General features: G+C 35.5%; 1 protein-coding gene across 4 annotated transcripts in view; it reads right to left on the bottom strand.

Moving 5' to 3' along the window:
* MDGA2 (MAM domain containing glycosylphosphatidylinositol anchor 2) overlaps positions 1-18,935 on the bottom strand; it is a 797,923-nt gene that overhangs the window by 440,881 nt on the left and 338,107 nt on the right. For all 4 annotated transcript variants that reach the window (XM_074328195.2, XM_088796863.1, XM_074328196.2 and 1 more), the window contains exon 2: positions 14,532-14,671. In XM_074328195.2, the coding sequence (XP_074184296.2) occupies positions 14,532-14,671 (140 nt within the window). The remainder of the gene's footprint in view (positions 1-14,531; positions 14,672-18,935) is intronic.

Here is an 18,935-nt window from a genome sequence, read left to right as displayed (position 1 = left end):
CCATCCTACATAAAAGCAAATTTTAAATTCTTCTTCTTGACGAAAATTGGAAAGCATTTATTTGTCAGATGACTAGCTGCCTACCAGTCGGTGTCAGAGGTGTGTTGATTTGTTCCAGTGATGACATCGGATTGGCCCAGCAACAGTGTTGGTTTGACTGTTTGCCATAGCCTATCATCATCTGCCACAATCCAGCTGGCTTTTTAGGTGTGTGTGAAAAATAGTGGGACATGGTGCAGACTACTGCCTTTTCATTGTCAAGTCTTTGATAGTAGTGCCTAATCTCTGACATTTCTCCTGGGATGCAGTTTACTTCTGATTTAATATTTTTGTTTGGAAAGGAGTTTTATAGGATACCACTAGGTCCTTCCTACTATGACTCTGACTTACTCCACAGGTCAGGTAACCAGTGTGAGGATCCTGCCAGCTGCTAAGTATGGCCATCCCAATTTTTCTCTTGCGAGTCTGGAGAAATAGCCATAAGCCCACTTACCTGAGCCAAGACTGGCTTCCATAAGCCCCGACTCTAACTATGTTAGTATTACAAATCCATTGATTTCCGTGCCAGGTCAGATTCTGTACCTTCAATGGTTCTCTAAAGGTCTTGGCATTCCTCTTTCTCCAAAGCAAATTACTATGACAAATGGCCACAAATCACTTTGAGGAAGGATTCAAATTGTATTTTTGGTGTAAGCTTCTAGTGATATTGCTAGGTCTTTCCTCAAAGAATTCTGGCTTCCCTTTCAAATAATGAGTGTTGGCTCTGTGAACTAGTTTAGATTTGGGAACTGGATGACTGATTGAGGTTTTCTGTTATGTGGAAAATGTCAACCTCCTCTTCACCAGGTGCCATTTTTGTCCATTTATATGAGTTAGGTATCACTCTAGTCAGCTACCCCTGTATTTTACCCCTAAAGACACCATAATCTATTATCTATCACCACAAAGCGCTGTAGACAAAGGCAACCTGGTTGTTATTCTGACACTGCTGCTCATTACAGTATTTATATCTGTAGTGAGTCTGTTACCACCACTGTCAGCCATTTCAGACTCCTGTCATCCTGTTAGAGATGCTTGTTCCATGGCTGTCTCCCTGATCACAACCCCAGTTTGCAGAGAATAGTCACCCCTGAGCTTCTCAATGATTTCAGAGCCCATCTGACCAGAGTATTTCTTACAGTGACAGCACTGTCCTTTGGGAACCCTCTAAAAAAGTCTCATATGATCACGCTATGCTAATATTTCAACCTCCCTGAATGTTTCTTCAATATACTGCAAAAGCAGTTCCTGTATTTCGGTCTCACTTACTGTAAGTCATCATGGTGAGGAAATTTCAGAGTCATCATAGCAGCATTCTGGGACTGTGATCAGGCATTCTTACAGATAATTAAACCCACGTCATGGAAAAGTGTTTCCACCTTAAATTCTCCCTGGCCCAACACTATCAAAATCCAAACCCATACACAGCCTTACAGCTAGCTTAAAATCCATTAGCTAAAGCCAGGCATATAAATAACAAGGTCAACCTCAATGGAAGAGGCAGCAATACTCCACCTACTGTACTGGGCTGTCTGTAATTGCGTACTGATGACAGTGATAGCCTAGAATCATTAAGTTTATAGAAGAAATTATTATTTTTATCAACAACTCAATCAAAAATATGACGATGATTTACTCAGCATTTACTTTTTCCTTGGCACTCCACTAAATCATCTACACATGTATTATCTCATTAAGTACATTAACATTTTTGAGCAAGTGTCTCATGTGTATAATAAATGCTTCTTCTAAGCATAAGACTGTTCATGGAATTAAACAAAAATGAACTCTAAAATAACTGTAACTTGATTCAGATCTAGTGAGGAGCAGAAAGGATTCTCTATATTCATGAGAATTTTCATTAAAGTAAAAAAAAAATATTTCGATAATTCTGATGTACAGGGAGTAAAATATATGAGCAGTTTGGGAGCATATTAAAGTTTTGAACAACAAAAAAATGCTTTCCATATGCTACATAAAATTCAGTGAAAACACAACTGTTTAAAGGTCTGACATCAACCAGCAGAAAGACTAAGTGCTTCTTCCTAAACAAGCTGTGGTAAATATATTTGCCCATGTAAACATGAACTTAATAAAGATGTATATCGTTAGGGGATGAGATAGGGTGCATGTGTGTGCATGTGTGGGAGAGACTGTGAAGGTAGTTATTGATACAGAATTCATGATTAATAAATTTCTGAATGCTTGTTGACATATACCCATACCGTATCCAAAATTCATTGAAAAAAATTAGTTCTTTTAGTGGGAAATTTTTTCACATGATGCAACAGATAGATCCCAGTTTAGACAGGTTTATCACAGATTTTTAAAAAGCAAATTATGTCAAATTCTATAAACTCTGAGAAGGAATAAGTGTAATATTTGATGATCTCTGATTAAATAGCAGATCCCAATTCTGCCCATTTAATTGGACATAAATAAAAAAATCTAATATATCTGTTTTTATGTGAATGCATTAATATTATTTTAAGAAATTTAATAGACTGAATCAGAAAATATATGGATATGAACCAAAATACATATAATATTTGGAGAAGACAACGCACAGGTAGCATTAATGGTTTCAAACTGAAGAACTTATAACCAAGGTTTGCTAAGATTTTCATTATGGTAAGATTATCATTTTAGAATCTACACAGAAAATTAGTAAGAATAAAAACATCAATAACTCTGCAAAAGTCTTGATAAGAATATATTTATATATATGCCAATAATAAATTTGAAAAATGTCTTCCTTATTTTTTTATCAAAAAGCAAACACTCTCTAGGGATGAGCTGTAATAAACCAGTAGACAGTTTTAATGCTTCTTAGATTAATGTTTTGGATGTACATAATTATTTTTTAGAGTGGGTTTCAAAAATATTTTAGTGATGAAAAATATTATTCAGATGAAATCTTACCCAGAAAGCCCACACATGACAGTAGAGCTGTTTTGGTTGATGCACATTTTCATCTTTGCTTTGTTTTAGTTTAAAAAAGAGAAGGAAAGGCCAATATCTTCCAGCCTTCGAAACATACCTATATATAGATGTTTGTTATTAAAACAAATTCAAAGACCCTCATTTTATAGTGGTTACAATAAGGCTGTCTTCCTGTCTGAGAAGTCTGAAATATTCAAAATGTCTATTGAAAAGTTTTTTTGTGTGTGTTTTTTTTTAATGTTTGCCATTCTTTTTACCATATGATCTCATCTCAAGAATAATGCAATATAATTAAAATCTTACATATATTTGGGCAGGGCATATGTAAAGCTCATTTTCAAATTCATGCAGAAGAAAAAATATGGCCAATCAAGGAAGTATTGAAAAACAATGACAGAATAGTGAATTGTTTTCCTATTTATCAAGCTATATTGTGAAGCCACAGAAATTTAAAAAACATATGACATGGTACAAAAAGGGACAACTAAAATGATAGAATAGAATAATGCAATTTTGTTAATGATAAAAATAGCATTTTAAAGAACTTTTAAATATGTTTTAATGTTTAATGTTAAAAATTAAGTAATGTTAAAATATTTTTAGAAATTCTCATCACAAGAAAAATAATTTGTAACTATGTGTAGTGTCAGATGTCAACTAGACTTACTGTGGTGATCATTGTGCAAAATATTGAATCATTATGTTGTATACCTGAAACTAATATAATGCTATATGGCAATTATGCCTCTTAAAAAAAAGACAAAAATAACATTATAAGCTGTAATGTTGTCTATCCTGTATGGGTTAAGGCAGAGTGAGATATCAAGAAGAGAGAAAACACTAGACTAGTATTTCACACCATGGACAAAACCATTTCCTGATGACTGAATCATGAAAAATATAAATAACAATAAACTTTTAGGAAAAAAGCATACAACATAACATATACTGATATGAAAGAAACCTTGTTAAAATAGATACAAAATTTAGAAGCCCAAAATCAAAAGATAAAATAATTCATTTTTTAAAAATGAACAACAACAAAAAAACTTCTGAATGAAAATAACACAGGAGAACTGACTCTGGGTGATGAACACATAATGGGATTTATAGATGATGTAATACAGAGTTGTACACCTGAAATCTATGTAATTTTACTAACAATTGTCACCCCAATAAATTTAATTTAAAAAAAAAAGAAAAAGAAAATAACACAGATAATATTAAAAGATAACTCACTGGAAGATAAAATTTGCAATATGTTTATTATATTGAATATTAAATTGATATTAACTGATATTAAATTGAATTATGTAGTATTTAAAAAGTCCCCACAGGTCTACAAGAAGACAAACGACAAACCAGTAAGAAAACAGAAGTAGATAAGAACCATCAATAGACAAAGAAAAGTTACAAATGACTGATATATTTGTACACAAGTGGGAAAATGTTCAAACTGACTAGTGATTAGGAAAATCCAAATTTAAACTGTCCGAGAATATAATTTACTTTCCCATATCAAATTGGCAAATTTTTTAAAAAGAGTTACTTATGCTAATGAAGCAAGTAAAAGTCACTTTCAACTTTGGCTAAATAATTCTATATTGAGGAAGGAAATTATCCTGTAGCAATGCTGGCATAAATATAACACAGATAAACACAAACACATACATATAACAGAAGTGTTCATTGAATTATTTTTTGTGATAGTGAAAATCTGTAATTAATTTGATGTTGAACAAAATGGCAATAATTACAAACATTTAGTACACCGATACAGGAAAATGTAGGGTACCCATACAGAGTACAATTCAGCCTTTGTGAAGAAAATTATTTAAGTTAATGGTTATCAAACTTGAACGTATATCAGAATTACCTGGAAGGCCTGTTAAAACACAAGCTTGATGCTGGCCCCAAAGCAGGAGTTTCTGATTTGATGGGCTTGAGAATTTTCATTTCTAAGAAGTTGTCACCAGGGATCACACATTGAGAATCCCTAGGCTCCATCTACAATTACTGATTTGAAAACACGGCCAAATAAAAAATTCTAGTCATAAAATAATATTTTCTATTATCGATTTTTTAATGAAAATGAAACATGAACATACACAATTACATTAATGGAAATGCACTGAACAGGACTGGATGATGATGTACCAAACTACTTAATATTTACTTTTGGGAGGTGGGTGGGGGAGTGAAGGAAAGAATTCATGTTAAACATCTTATTATTTAAAACCATTTACAACAGGACTACGTTTATGATTCATTTGTCATTGGTGTGATAATGTTAAACAAGAAAGGAGAGAATAAGGAAGGAAGGAAATTAAAAAGAAAGTAGGTCGCTGAACACTGAAATTATGGACATTTCGAGGTAATATTGGGTTGGTAGATTTACTGGCAAACCGTTATCTCCTTTCTTTCTTACCTCCCCATGAATCTTTATAATAAACACTCATAAAATGAGGTAATCTGAACATAATTTTAGTCCTCGCAAGTGTAAAAAGCAAATTAACAGATATATAAAGGCTCTTCAAAATGTCAAAACTCAAAAATATTGAAATTTATTTAAATGAATCTAATTGAAAGTAGACTATAATACTAAGAACCATTTTTTAAATCTACTTATTTTCAAAACTACACATTCAACTCCAGAACTTATAGTCTAAGCATAAATAGCTTTAAAAATAATAAAAGGCCAACATGTTTTATTATGTATCAATATAATGCTTATGTGCCAAGTATGTATATATGTATGTGTTTATATACATAATACATATAAATATATAGTTTTCATATACATTTAACTTTTGGAAGGAGTCTATGATATAGGGATGATCAATACCATATAAAGGAAAACTGAAGCACAGAGAGCACAGAGGTCAAGGAACTTCCCCAAGGTCACATTGGTAGTCATGGTGGATCCAGGGTTATATCCAGGCAGTCTGGCTCCAGTGTCATGCTCTTAACTATTGCAGTGCAGTGACCTCTCCTTCACTTACTTTATTTCCCTTGGATACATCAATATCCTCAGGCTACTACATATTGGCAAACAATATATTTTTAAGTAAACTTTTTTTTTTTTTTTAATGTAGAAAAAAATGATGCCTTAGGGTATTTCTGAAAATAGAAACATCTATGTCTCTCATTGTCACAGGAATATACAACAGATTAAAAAAATCTCCTGAACAGTGAAAGAGGAATTTCTCTCTTCCACTATGTTTCCAACTGTTATATTCAGATTAGACAAAGCAGCAAGAAAAGCATTCCAGCTTCATGGTATCAGCCAAGAAAAATCATCCTCAGAACCAGTTGCCAATAGCCCGCCCTTTAGTGTTTGGCAAGAATGCCAAGGCCCAGCTGTTCTGTCAGCCTTCCTTACACAGTTTGTTGACAAAGAAAAGGCCCAGTTAATTTTCTAAACAGCAGTATGGGCTGAAACTGATTCACCTGTAAACACATGATTTACTTCAAGGAATGAAGTAATAACGATACTGAAGAGAGGTCCAAGATGGTGGGTTAGGTAAACGCTATGCCTGCTGCCTCCCAGAATCACACCAAAATTACAAATAAATTATCGAACAATCAACCTCAAGACTCATCTGAAGACTAACCACACAACCCCTATAACTAAATATATAAAGAAGAGACCTGGTAGGAGCTGAAGACATGAAACAGACTGACCCCAAACCCACAGATAGTGGTTGAACGCCGGGAGGGACATCTCGCTGGCAGAGGTCCCCCCGGAGGAGGGAGAGGTCCCATCCCCACGCCAGACTCCCCAGCCCAGGGGTTCTGTGCCAGGAATAGGAGTTACCACAACATCTAGCAGTGAAAATCAGCGAGGGCTCTGTCTGCCCATCCCAGTGGGGCAGAAGGTGGTTGGAAACCCTGATGCCCTCTTAGAAAGCCCACACATAGATTCACTCATTTGTAACACTCGCCTGGTCTCTGATGGAGGGTGAGTAGCTCAAGGGGCACCAGAGACATAATGGGAAAGACTGCATTGTGTGGCTGTGGAGCAAGGGCTGGAGGTATAGGAGCCATTATCCCTGTGTGGATCCTGCCTCACATGTAGCCTCCAGGAGGGTGTCGTCTTTCCTGTGTTGATCCCCCTCCAAAGGGCCAAATCTGAGTCTGCATTGGTCTCATGAAATCCGTGTTGTATACCACGTTGGTGACGCTCTGGTTCCCCACCCTCCATAGCTGGTGCGTCATTGCCTGAGGCACTCTCAGCTGCTGAATGGCCAGCCCCAAACTCACAAGCTGTGTAGGCCTCTTACAGCAGTGGATAGACTGCAGTGGCCCAGGAACTGTGGTTCCTGGGCAGTGACCCAGACCCTGTTCCACAGCCTTTCTTGGGCGGCTCTCAAGGACCTGCAGCCCTGAAGTGATCAATGGCTGGTGGCAGTGCTCTTAGGTCATTTTTGTGGAGTGATCACAGGCTCAGCACAGGTGCAAGAACTGAAACTGCCTTTCTTTGTGAAAACCACAGCCCACACCCGTTGCTCCCTGGAATCCTGCCCATCCACCTAGAGCTGCATTGCCAGAGGTGCTCACAGCACCTGGATGGCAGGCCCCGCACCATGGACTGCAAAAGCCTTTTATAGCAGCAGATGACCTGTGGCTTCCTGGGGGGCTTTTAGTGGTGGGCAGTAATTCAAAAACTGCACCACAACCTCTCGAGGGCAGCTCTCAGGGATTGTAAGCCTGAGGCGAGCGGTGGCTGGCTGTGCTATTCTCAGGGCAATTTGCAGAGTGGTAACAGGCTAGGCATTGACCCAAGATAAGCGAAGCCTGGCTTCAGTGTTCTCAGGCCCCTTTGCGAAGTGGTAACAGGCTGGGTACTGATGCAAGACTCCTATCTGCATTAACTTTGTGAAAACCACTGGCCATGCTTGTGACTGTCTGGGACCCTGCCCAGTCCAACTAGGGCTGCATTGCCAAGGGCACTCCCAACTACAGGTGAACCAACCCGGGCTGTGCACCTAAGGAGGCTCTTTCAATGGCTGAGCCTTATAGGCAGCAGGCAGTTGGAATAGACCTAGGGGGCACTGGGCATTTTGTTAAGCTGCCCCAGGCCTAATACCAGTAGAAGCCAGCCTCGGTTCACATCCAGGCCAGCCCCACACGACTCCAGGTCCAGCAAAAACAGCAGCCAACCACATGTAGTTTTGTGGCTCTTACCAGGTAACCCAAGGCTGGTCTCAGGCAAGGCTGATATTGGCCTGCATGGGAAACACTCCTAAGAGACACCAGAAGCAACATACCCAGAGACTGGCCTCAGACCACACCAGAACACTGCTTTTTCAGCGCCACAAGTGACACACGTAAAGGGTGTCTCAAAGGCACAAGAGCCTGCTGGGGAAAGAGTCAGCCCTCACATAGCAGCTCAGACACTATGGGCGTAGCCAATCCTTACAGTCACTCAGTTTAAGAGCCAATCCCACCCACTGTTGCGACAAAAGTAACTAAGGCTCAGCTATAACAGGAGAATATATACAACACACAAAGGACTCCTGGAACACACACACAGGAGATCAGGGAGACTGTAACATTGAACCACACAAAACACACACTACATAAGGCCACTTGGCAAAGACTGAGAGACATAGGAAATTTACCTAATACATAGAAACAAACACAGAGAGGCAGTTAGAATAAGGAAACAAAGAAACATATTCCAAATAAAACAACAGGAGAAGACTTCAAAAATAGAACTAAATAAAACCTACCAAGATAGAGTTTAAAATACTGTTTATAAAAATGCTTAAGGAATTTAGTGAGAATTTCAACAAAGAGATACAAGAATAAAGGACATAGAAACCACAAAAAAGAATCATCCAGAAATAAAGAATACAGTTACAGAAATGAAGAATACACTAGAAAGAATTCACAGCAGTTTAGGTGAAGCAGAAAATCAAATCAGTGATTTAGAGGACAAGATAGCAGAAACACCCAATTGGAACAACAAAAAGTAAAACTAAAATAAAGTTAAATAAAATAACAATAAAATTAAATTAAATTAAAATGAAATAAAGATAGTATAAGGGACCTTTGGGACAACAGCAAGCAAACCTAATTCAGAAATAAATCAAAATGATCATACACCACAATCAATTGAGTTTCATTCCTGGTATGCAAGATTGGTTCAAAATATGCAAATCAATTAAGCTGATATACCACATAAACAAAATGAAAAATAAAAATCAACAGTCATACCAATAGATGCAGAAAAAGTAGCTGACAAAATCCAGCATCAATTTATGATAACAACTCTCAGCAAAGTGGGAATAGAGGAAACATTTCTCAAAATAATAAAGTCCAGATATGACAAAGCCACACCTAATACATACTCAATGAAGAAAAGTTTTAAAACCAGGAACAGGACCAGGATGCTCACTTTTACCACTTTTATTCAACATAGTATTAGAAGTTCTAGCCACAGCAATCAGACAAGAAAACGAAATAAAGTGCATCCAAACAGCAAAAGAAGTAAAATTGTCATTATTTGCAGATGATATAATATTTTATATAAAGAAGCCCAAAGATTTCACCAAAAAACTATTAGAACTGCTAAAGACTTTAGTAAAGTAGCAGGATATAAAATTAATATTCATAAATTGGTTGCACTTTTATATACTCATAATAAAATATGAGAAAGAGAAATTAAGAAAGCAATCCCATTTACAATTGCATCAAAAAATAAAATACTTAGGAATAAATTTATCCAGGGAAGTAAAAGACCTGTACTCAGAAAATTATAAGACATCAAAGAGAGAAATTAAAGAAGATACAAATAAACCAAAACAGAATGAACTAATCAGAAACAGTCTCAGAGACATAGAGGAAAAACTGAGGGTTGCTAGATGGGGGAGGGGTGGTTGGTATAAGAGGGAGGGTGAGGGGATTAGGAAGCACAATTGGTAACCACAAGATTGCCATGGGGATACAAAAGTGAATTTGGGGAATGTAATCAATAATGTTGTAAAGATTTTGTAGGGTATCCGATGGACATATTGGGGAATGTAATCAATAATGTTGTAAAGATTTTGTAGGGTATCCGATGGACACTTGTCTTATTAGGGAGACCACCTCAGGGATGATGTAGATGCCTGATCACTGCACTGTACACCTGAAGCTGAAGCTGAACAATAATGAATGTCAACTACAATGATATATATATCAACTACAATTATATATATATGCATATATATATGTGTGTGTGTATGTATATGTGTGTGTATATATATATATATATATATATATATATATATATATATTTACAAGAAGTGGAGTTCAGCATTAGGAATAGAGACAGTGGAAATGTAATGGCCGTGTGCGATGTCAGAGGGGTAGTGGATGGGGGGAGGGGTGTTATCACAGTGTGAGGGATATAAATGATAAATGTCTATTACATTGTTTTGTACACCTGAAACTAATAATAAATAAATAAATAAATAAATAAATAAATAATATTTCAAACCTTAAAAAAACACAACAACCCACAAATAAATGGAAATATATAACATGCTCATGGATAGGAAGAATCAATATAGTTAAAATGTCCATACTACCCAAAGCAATCTATAGAGTCAATGCAATCCCTATCAAAATAAAAATAACATTTTTCACAGAACTAGTACAAATAATCCTAAAATGTATATAGAACCATAAAAGACCTCAAACAGCCACAACGATCCCGAAAAAGAAGAACAAAGTTGAAGGTATCCTGATACCAGATATAAAATTATACTACAAGTCTGTAGTAGTCAAAACAGCATGGTACTGACATAAAAACAGACACATTGATCAATGAAACAGAAAAGAGAGCCCAGAAATAAATCCATGCTTATATAGTCACTTAATCTATGAAAAAGAAAGAAGACTATATATTGGGGTAAAGACAGTCTATTCAATAAATGGTGCTGGGAAAACGTGACAGATGCATGTAAAAAAATGAAACTGGACCACTTTCTTAGGCCACATACAAAAATAAACTCAAAATGGGTTAAAGACTAAAGTGTAAGACCCTCAACCACAAAAATCCTAGAAGAAAATATAGGAAGTAAACTCTCAGATATTATCCTTAGTAATATTTTTACTGATAAGTCTCATTGAGCAAGGGAAACAAATGAAAAAATAAACACATGGGACTACATCAAACCAAAAGTTTTTTCACAGCATAGGAAACCATCAACAAAACAAAAAAGACGTCCTACTGAATGGGAAAAGATATTTGCCAATGATACATCTGATTAGGGGTTAATATCCAAAATTTATAAAAAGCTCACACTCAACACCAGAAAAAGAAATCCAATTATTAAAAAATGGGCAGAAGATCTCAGTAGACATTTCTCTAAAAAGGACATATAAATGGACATTAGACATATGAAAAGATGCTCAATGTCACTAATCATCAGAGAAACGCATGTACAAAACACAATGAGATACCACCTCACTGCTGTCAGAATAGTTATCAATAAATCAAGAAACAACAAGTGCTGACAAGGATGTGAAGAAAAGGAAACCCTCATGCACTGTTGGTGGAACTGCAAATTGGCGCAGCCACTATGGAAAACAGTGTGTATGTCCTCAAAATAAGTAAAAAGTAATTACTATATGATGCAGCAATTCCACTCCTGGGTATTTATCCAAAGAAATCCGAAACACTAAGTTGGAAAAATTTATACACCCCCCTGTTTACTGCGGCACAATTCACAGTGCCCAAGATATGGAAACAACCAAAATGCCCTTCAATAAACAAATGGATAAATAAATTGTGGTACATTTATACAATGGACGATTACTCTGCCATAAAAAAGAATAAAATCTTATACCATTTGCAACAACATGGATGGAGCTAGAAGGATATTATGCTAAGTGAAATAAGTCAGATTGAGAAAGACAATACTATATGATCTCACTTATATGTGGAGTCTAAAGAACAGAATAAAGAACAAACAAATCATAAGTCACTCATAGATACAGAGAACAAACTGATGGTTGCCAGATGGGAGGAGGTTGGGAGATGGGTAAGAAAGGTGAAGGGATTAGAAAGTACAAAGTGGTAGTTACAAAATAGTCACAGGGATGTAAAAAATAATATTGAATGTCGACTATAACTAAATAGTTATATGTATATGGTCATGGATTGTAAAGTATAGCACAGTGAATATAGTCAATGATATTGCAATAGCTATGTACAGTGTCACATGGGTAGTAGACATGTTGGGGTTATCACTCTGTGAGGGGTGTAAATGTGTAATCATTATGTTGTTTTTGTACACCTGAAACTAATTTAAAAAAAAAATAATGATACTGAAACTATAATTTTTTTCTTAAGATCAAAACACACTGAAATGTTTCCAGAAATGAAATTGCTTAGGTGTAATAAATAAGGCAATAATCTACTCTTTTGTATCAAAACTTATTTTGGATTAGCCAGAGATCAAAGAATGCACTCCAGACTGTGACTCATGAAAAGAAAGATGTATGGAGAAAATAAGAAACTTCTAATATTGAGGGAAGATAAGGATGGATATAGAGGGAGTAGAATAGCTGGGATGACTTATAACTAGAGCTAAGAAGCTGCATTTTTACGTAAAATTTGGAGTTCAGAAGGTGCAGAATTAGGCACATTCAGTGTGAGAATAATGAGAGCATCAGTGAGTCTTCTCTTGCCATTAACTGCCTCCCATAAAGCAGGTAGTGGCTTTTTTTAGGTTTGTTTGGACTTTCTTGTTTTGATCCTAGAATTCTTATTCTATGTGTATAATTACAATCAACTCGTAATAACACTACATTTTCTTTGAGATTATATTCTTGAGTTGATGCTGTTATTTTTTAATTTTAGCAAAACTGTTTTCAGTGGACTCCATTGTTTTCTCCATAAATTTTAAAATAAAAATTATTTACATATCAGCTTCTTTGTCTCTTATCAAGTTTTAAAAATTATTGATTCAGTCCTTGTATGTTTAGCTTTGCAGTCATTTTTTTCCTACCAAGTCTAATTGTATTAGGTCAAATTTTGTAGAACTCAATTTTATTAAGATGATTTTATTCTTTAATCAATTTTTAGTTAATAGCAAATGCTATAATTTGCAGTTTTAGCCATTGTGAATTTCAATATTATTAGTAATTGTTAATAATTATTTTCTCTACATTACTTTCACTGTTTTCCATTTTACTGACAGCATTAGTTTTATAAAACACTTTATCATTTTAGTTTTAGGTATAGGCTTATCTATCGATTTATTGCCTCCTTCTGTGAAGTTCACAGCTTTGTGGGGAGCCATGGTTGCAGTTAACTTTAAAGCCTTAACAGAATGGCTCGGTTTATACTTAACCTATTTTTTCCCCCTGAAGCAATTGTCTCTGCCTGCATCTGGAGAGAGCTTGCATGCTGCTCAGGAATGTGGTGGGAGTGGCCAGTTTTTAGAACAGAAGGCTGATGCCTATCAGGGCTATTGATAAGATAATTACATTTGGGAGTTTTAGTAAATTTTGTGTCTCCTGTGTTAAAGTTAAAGTTTTACTGTTAACTAGGTAATGTATTTTTGTACTTGTTAAACTGCACGTCCACAGAAGGTATAAATTCTGGGGACAGAATAAACTCAGGGTCTCCAGGAACACTGGGGTCCGCGATCGCCATCATCAAAGTGTGAGTGTCTTTTTTTATTTTTACTCCCCTTGTCAGGAACCGTTTGACTCGTGGCGGCTGGCCCGCTACACAGCTTATTTTTGTTTTTCTTCAGGGCCAAAATAGTAGAGTGCAAACATCCTTGAGTATTAAGAGTTAAAGAAGGCAGAGGCAAAACACAAGGTTAAAATAATGGGTTCATGAAATTTCCACATTGCTTTTTACTTTCCCCTATGTAGTTGTGCTAGCTGGATTTTTGTTTGTTTGTTTGTTTGTTTCTGTAACAAATACTTAAAATATGTAACTCTGTTTACAAAATGAGACTTTTCTGTCATAGTGTTTGTATTGATTACTGATGTATATTTTGAAATAGGTTAAATTATATGACACTAAGAACTGGTAAATAATGAGTAAAACATCTTGAATATTTTGTATCCGAGTTAAATTTTCACTTTATGGATACTAAGCCTAACTGTCTTATATCTAACCCTGTTATTCCTACAAGCATTTTTTTTTTTTGCTCGTTTTTTAATTTTAGTGCCCTTTGAAATTTAATTCCTGCATTAAATTAGTTTATGAAAGCTATGGTGGATGATTACTCTGAGAGTCTGTATATACACAGCATCCACAAACATTTGTTTTGCAAAGTTTCCTATGAATATAATGACTAGGTGTAAGCAAAGGACACGTGACCCGGTGTGTCACATTCTTCAGAACAAATGCTTCCTCGGCCATAATTATGTCATCATGAAATCGTGTTCCACGTTCTAAAATAAACTCATTGCCATATAAATTATCTTCCTGAGATATTTTTGTAGTTGTCTTTTTAACAGCTTCCTTAGAAGTGTACACTTTTAACTTCCAAGAAAGCTCAGAGTTTTCTCCAATGTCACGGTTCGGGACTCACCTGTGGACGTGGATGTCCAGTGACCAGGCAGGTCAATTCTAGGGTTTCTCCTTCGCGTATTGTGTAGACTCTTTCGGAGTAGCGTTCTTCCTCAATGTTACAGGCCAAGCCCGAATGCACAATGCGAACCGTCGGGGGCGCTGTTGAGTCAGGAAGAGAGACAAGATACATAAAAAGATAAGTAAACTATCTTTCCATGAATCATCTTCGTTGTAAGAGTAATTCTTGTTAGACTTTACCATAGATCCATCAGTCTTAACACTTTGAAAATCCCCAAGGGATTAAGGATTTTGCTGGACAGAAAGCTTCGAATTTATCCAACAGTCACCAATATATTCTGAAAATGGCATCGGGGAACGGGGTAGTGAGAGAAAACTGGTGACTTAGAAAATCACCATTGTTACGAAACCACGTGACAAAATTTGATTGATAAAACGTGCGAGGTCCCTTCCTTTCTGAAATACAAATTTTAATAAAGGAAGTTGTCCAAAGACTAGGTAGTGCCAAAGAAAGAAGACCATCAGTAATACCGAAAAAAGGAATTCGAATTGAAGATACTTGCATCGTTCTATTAACTTTATAAGCCCTGTGGTGCACATAGGAAGCTAAGGCGAGACAAGATTTGATTATCAGGAATTGGACACAAATTTACTTTTCAATATTTATAGACCCTTGTATTGATATGAGCAAAAGATGATCACTAAATTAAGCCACTGAAGAAGTCAATAAAGCAGATTCCTAAATATAAAATACTGATTTAAGAGAGATTTATGTTTTATAAAGCTGTCCAATATATATAATTTTCTCCTACTTCAGTGCCACACAAGTCAATAAAATTTGACTAGCTCTCATTGATTCACATATCACTGGAAACCCACTATATTCAAAATCTCTTTGGGTTTTGACAAACTTAAATAATAAAATATGCTTCCTGTCATCAAGGAGATTATCATCAGTAACCAGCTTCAAATTGGAGATCATGACCATTTGTGGATTCAGTATTTTTGTTTGTAATACATTTGGGAGTGGAGGATAAAAAGTTATATTAATTAAAGGCAAGTGGAAAGGCCATAGATAGATAGATAGATAGATAGATAGATAGATAGATAGATAGATAGATAGATAGATAGATGCAGATATATAGATATATAGATATATATCTACACTTAAAGAACAGTAGTAATCTCAAGAATTTCCTGATAGCAATCTCAACCTAAACAGTAGTATTATTAGTAGAGGCTATGGTTGCTTAAAAATTAATGCAGGCATATTTGGAACTGTTTATCTAACTTTAAAAGGTCCACGAATACTATAGAATTTGAAGATAAATTTGGTGATTCTATGGAGGAAATAAAATGATTACAAATCCAATTTATGTAAAACCTGTGCTCTGAAAGTTAGAAAAAAGTTTCTAATATTTAATACTTTGTTTTATATAACACAAATGTATAGAACACTCATAGAGTTTAATCATAGAAAAAGGAATATTTTATTATCCTTCTCAATTTCAAAGAGAAACTGAATGATAGTATAGGCTACTTATGGGTAATAAAACAACTGCCTATTTCAATTCCTTTCTGGATAACCAAGTGGAGTCCTGTTCTTCAACCTTCAAATTCAGGATTCTACTCTCTCCAATACCCAGGATCAGATGACATGTAAAAATTTCCAACAGTAGGATAAAAATGAAGAGGATTTTTAGAAGAGTAGTTTTTATATTCAGTATGCACAATAAACTCCCCAGGAGTTTATTTGTTTAAAATACAGATTTAGAGGTATACACAGAGACCTGTTAGGTGTGCAGAAAACCCTAAGAATCGGCATTTTTAACAAACATTGCAGATAATGACATAACAGTGCTACTTATGCCAGATTATTATAAATAATTTTCTGAGTCTTATAGCTATTTGTTAACTAAAGGAAAATACTTCAAGGGATAAAATAGCCTTTGTTTCTAATTTTTCAAGTAGCTAAACTTCATGCATCATTTCCGTGGTTTGAATAATTAAATGATGCCTAAACAAATCAAATGAATTATTTGGTCTATAAAACCAATTTATCAACATTTTCTACCATGTCTTTGGACTCTGTCTAGACATTGTAATAATTTCCTTAGCAGTATGACATTAGAAATCTGTATCTGTAGTGTTTTTCTGGGTGTTCTGATAGATCTCACACTATGTTTCCAACAAATCATTTCCTACAGTGATCAAATTTAAACTTCAATTTAGACAACACTAGAGACTTATTTATTTTTAAACACTGATCTTATACAACTGTATCCATGTTATAGAGGTCAACAAATTGATGCCAATCAATAAACACTTCCAAAGGACAAATAGAAAAATATAGATTCATTACCTTGAAACAGATTTCTGTGCTAATTTTAGCTTAATAAGTAATAGCCCACATGTTTATTAATACATCTAATTACACAGTAACATGACATCCTTTCCAAACTAATTTACACTTGTTATTTTTGTTTTAAGTTCAAGTCAATGAATAGTATTGCTATTTTTAACATATATTTTTCCAAAGCATCATTATGCAAATAAGTAGCTTTATTTAAAACATTTAAATTATACAGTCAGCACAATGTGTTCATTTACAAGGGTTAATTTTCTACTATTGTCTTCTATATTTCAACACATTCTTGGAAATACTGTAATTGTCATGAACCTACTGCCTATTTTATTGGAGGGTAGACATATCTATCATAGTATAAATGTTGAAGATGCATTCCTAATATGCATTAAAATATATGCTGAGTACTTCAGGTTGGGGGATGGGCAAAAACAGTGAAAGGGATTAAGAAGTATAAACTGCCAACTACAAAAATAGTCAAAGGATTATAAAGTACAGCATAGGGAATATGGTGAATAATATTGTAATAACTATGTGTGGTACCAGATGGGTACTGGACTCACTGGGGTAATCACTTCTCAAGGTATATAAATGTCTACTCACTATGTTGTACATCTTTAACAATTGTATGTCAACTATAACTAAAAAAATAAATAATTTAAAAACCACACACACTCACACACACACACACATACTCAGTACTTCAGCTGCTCAATGATAACATGAACATTTTGGAAGCTTCCATCAATGCTTTTGGTGCAGAAAGCTCAACTTAATGGGTTTAGAGCTCATCTAGGTCAATGTTCTTATTCCCAAATTAGAGAAGTAAAGTCTGAGGACATTGAGGGGAAGCAGGGTTTGCCACCCCAAAATAGACCTTTTGGGAGTTTGATTATTTTAAGCTGGTTATTTTTAAGAAACAAAGATTCAGAAAGAAGATTTGACATCCTCCTAACTGCCTAAAGGAATTTAGATAGAGGACTTGCTGCAGGAAGGTAGCCATCATCACAGATAACTGTGGTTTAATAAGAACTACTAAGTGTGACAGACAGAGAGAGGAACCTACCAAGGCCCATTTGTTCAAAGTCCTCTCTGCATCCCCATTGTTAAAGATGGCCCAGCAAACATTTATGAACATTTATGACTAAACATTTGCTTTCCCGTCCCCATGGGAATTGCAGTCCTGCCCTCTGAAGTTCCAAACCACAACACCCATTTCTCCTTAGCACAAGACGGCACATATACCTTAACTCCAGACCTGTACTCAGCTCTCATATTCTTACGGAACCCCCAGGTGTACATACATAACAAATTTGGTCCTTTTCACCTGTTAATTGGTCTCATGTTAATTTGATTATTAATCCAGCCAGAGAAACTTAGAAAGGTAGGAGGGTAAGTAATTGTTCTGCCCCCACAACATCAAGTGGCCAGGCTACAGATCTGAGGCTAGGACCAGAATCAGTGGCCCTTCGTTCTCTTCAGTACCTCATGCTATTAAAACTATGTCTGACATAGTTAAATTAGGGTTCAAAATAACTCCCCGACTAGCCCTAGACTAGACTATGGAAATAAAAAAAAAAAGATTGAGAAATTCTTCATGAAATAGAGCACCATAACAAGATCAACAATAGAGTATAGTTGCTATAAACTTAACCAACATAACATCGTCCCAATTCACCACCCTGTCTGCAGGCCCTCCCAAATCCATGAAATCTTACAACTGCCAAAATAATATTTTGAAATTTATATTTTCATCATGTGTTTTTCCTGCTTTACAATCTATAATGTCTCCCAATGACATTTCACAGAGTCCTAATCCCATGGCATTTAGATGTTCTGTAAAGGGTCCTCCCACTATTCAACCCAAAACCCCACTTTCCTGTAGCATCAACCCAACATCAGTGGGAAGGTAAAGAGCACTGAAATTCTAAGAGCCTTTGCTCATGAGGCTCCCTCACCTCTAATTACCAGACTGATATATGGACCAATGTTCTTGGCACCTTCTTGAATTACCTAGGAATCATTGTCCTTGTTTTTTTC

This window comes from Rhinolophus sinicus, chromosome 3 (genome assembly GCF_057876585.1).
Source record: "Rhinolophus sinicus isolate RSI-liver-muscle chromosome 3, RSI-T2T, whole genome shotgun sequence".
Lineage (NCBI taxonomy): Eukaryota > Metazoa > Chordata > Mammalia > Chiroptera > Rhinolophidae > Rhinolophus > Rhinolophus sinicus.
Note: the sequence above shows the minus strand (reverse complement) of the source record. Positions and strands in the feature narration are given on the sequence as shown.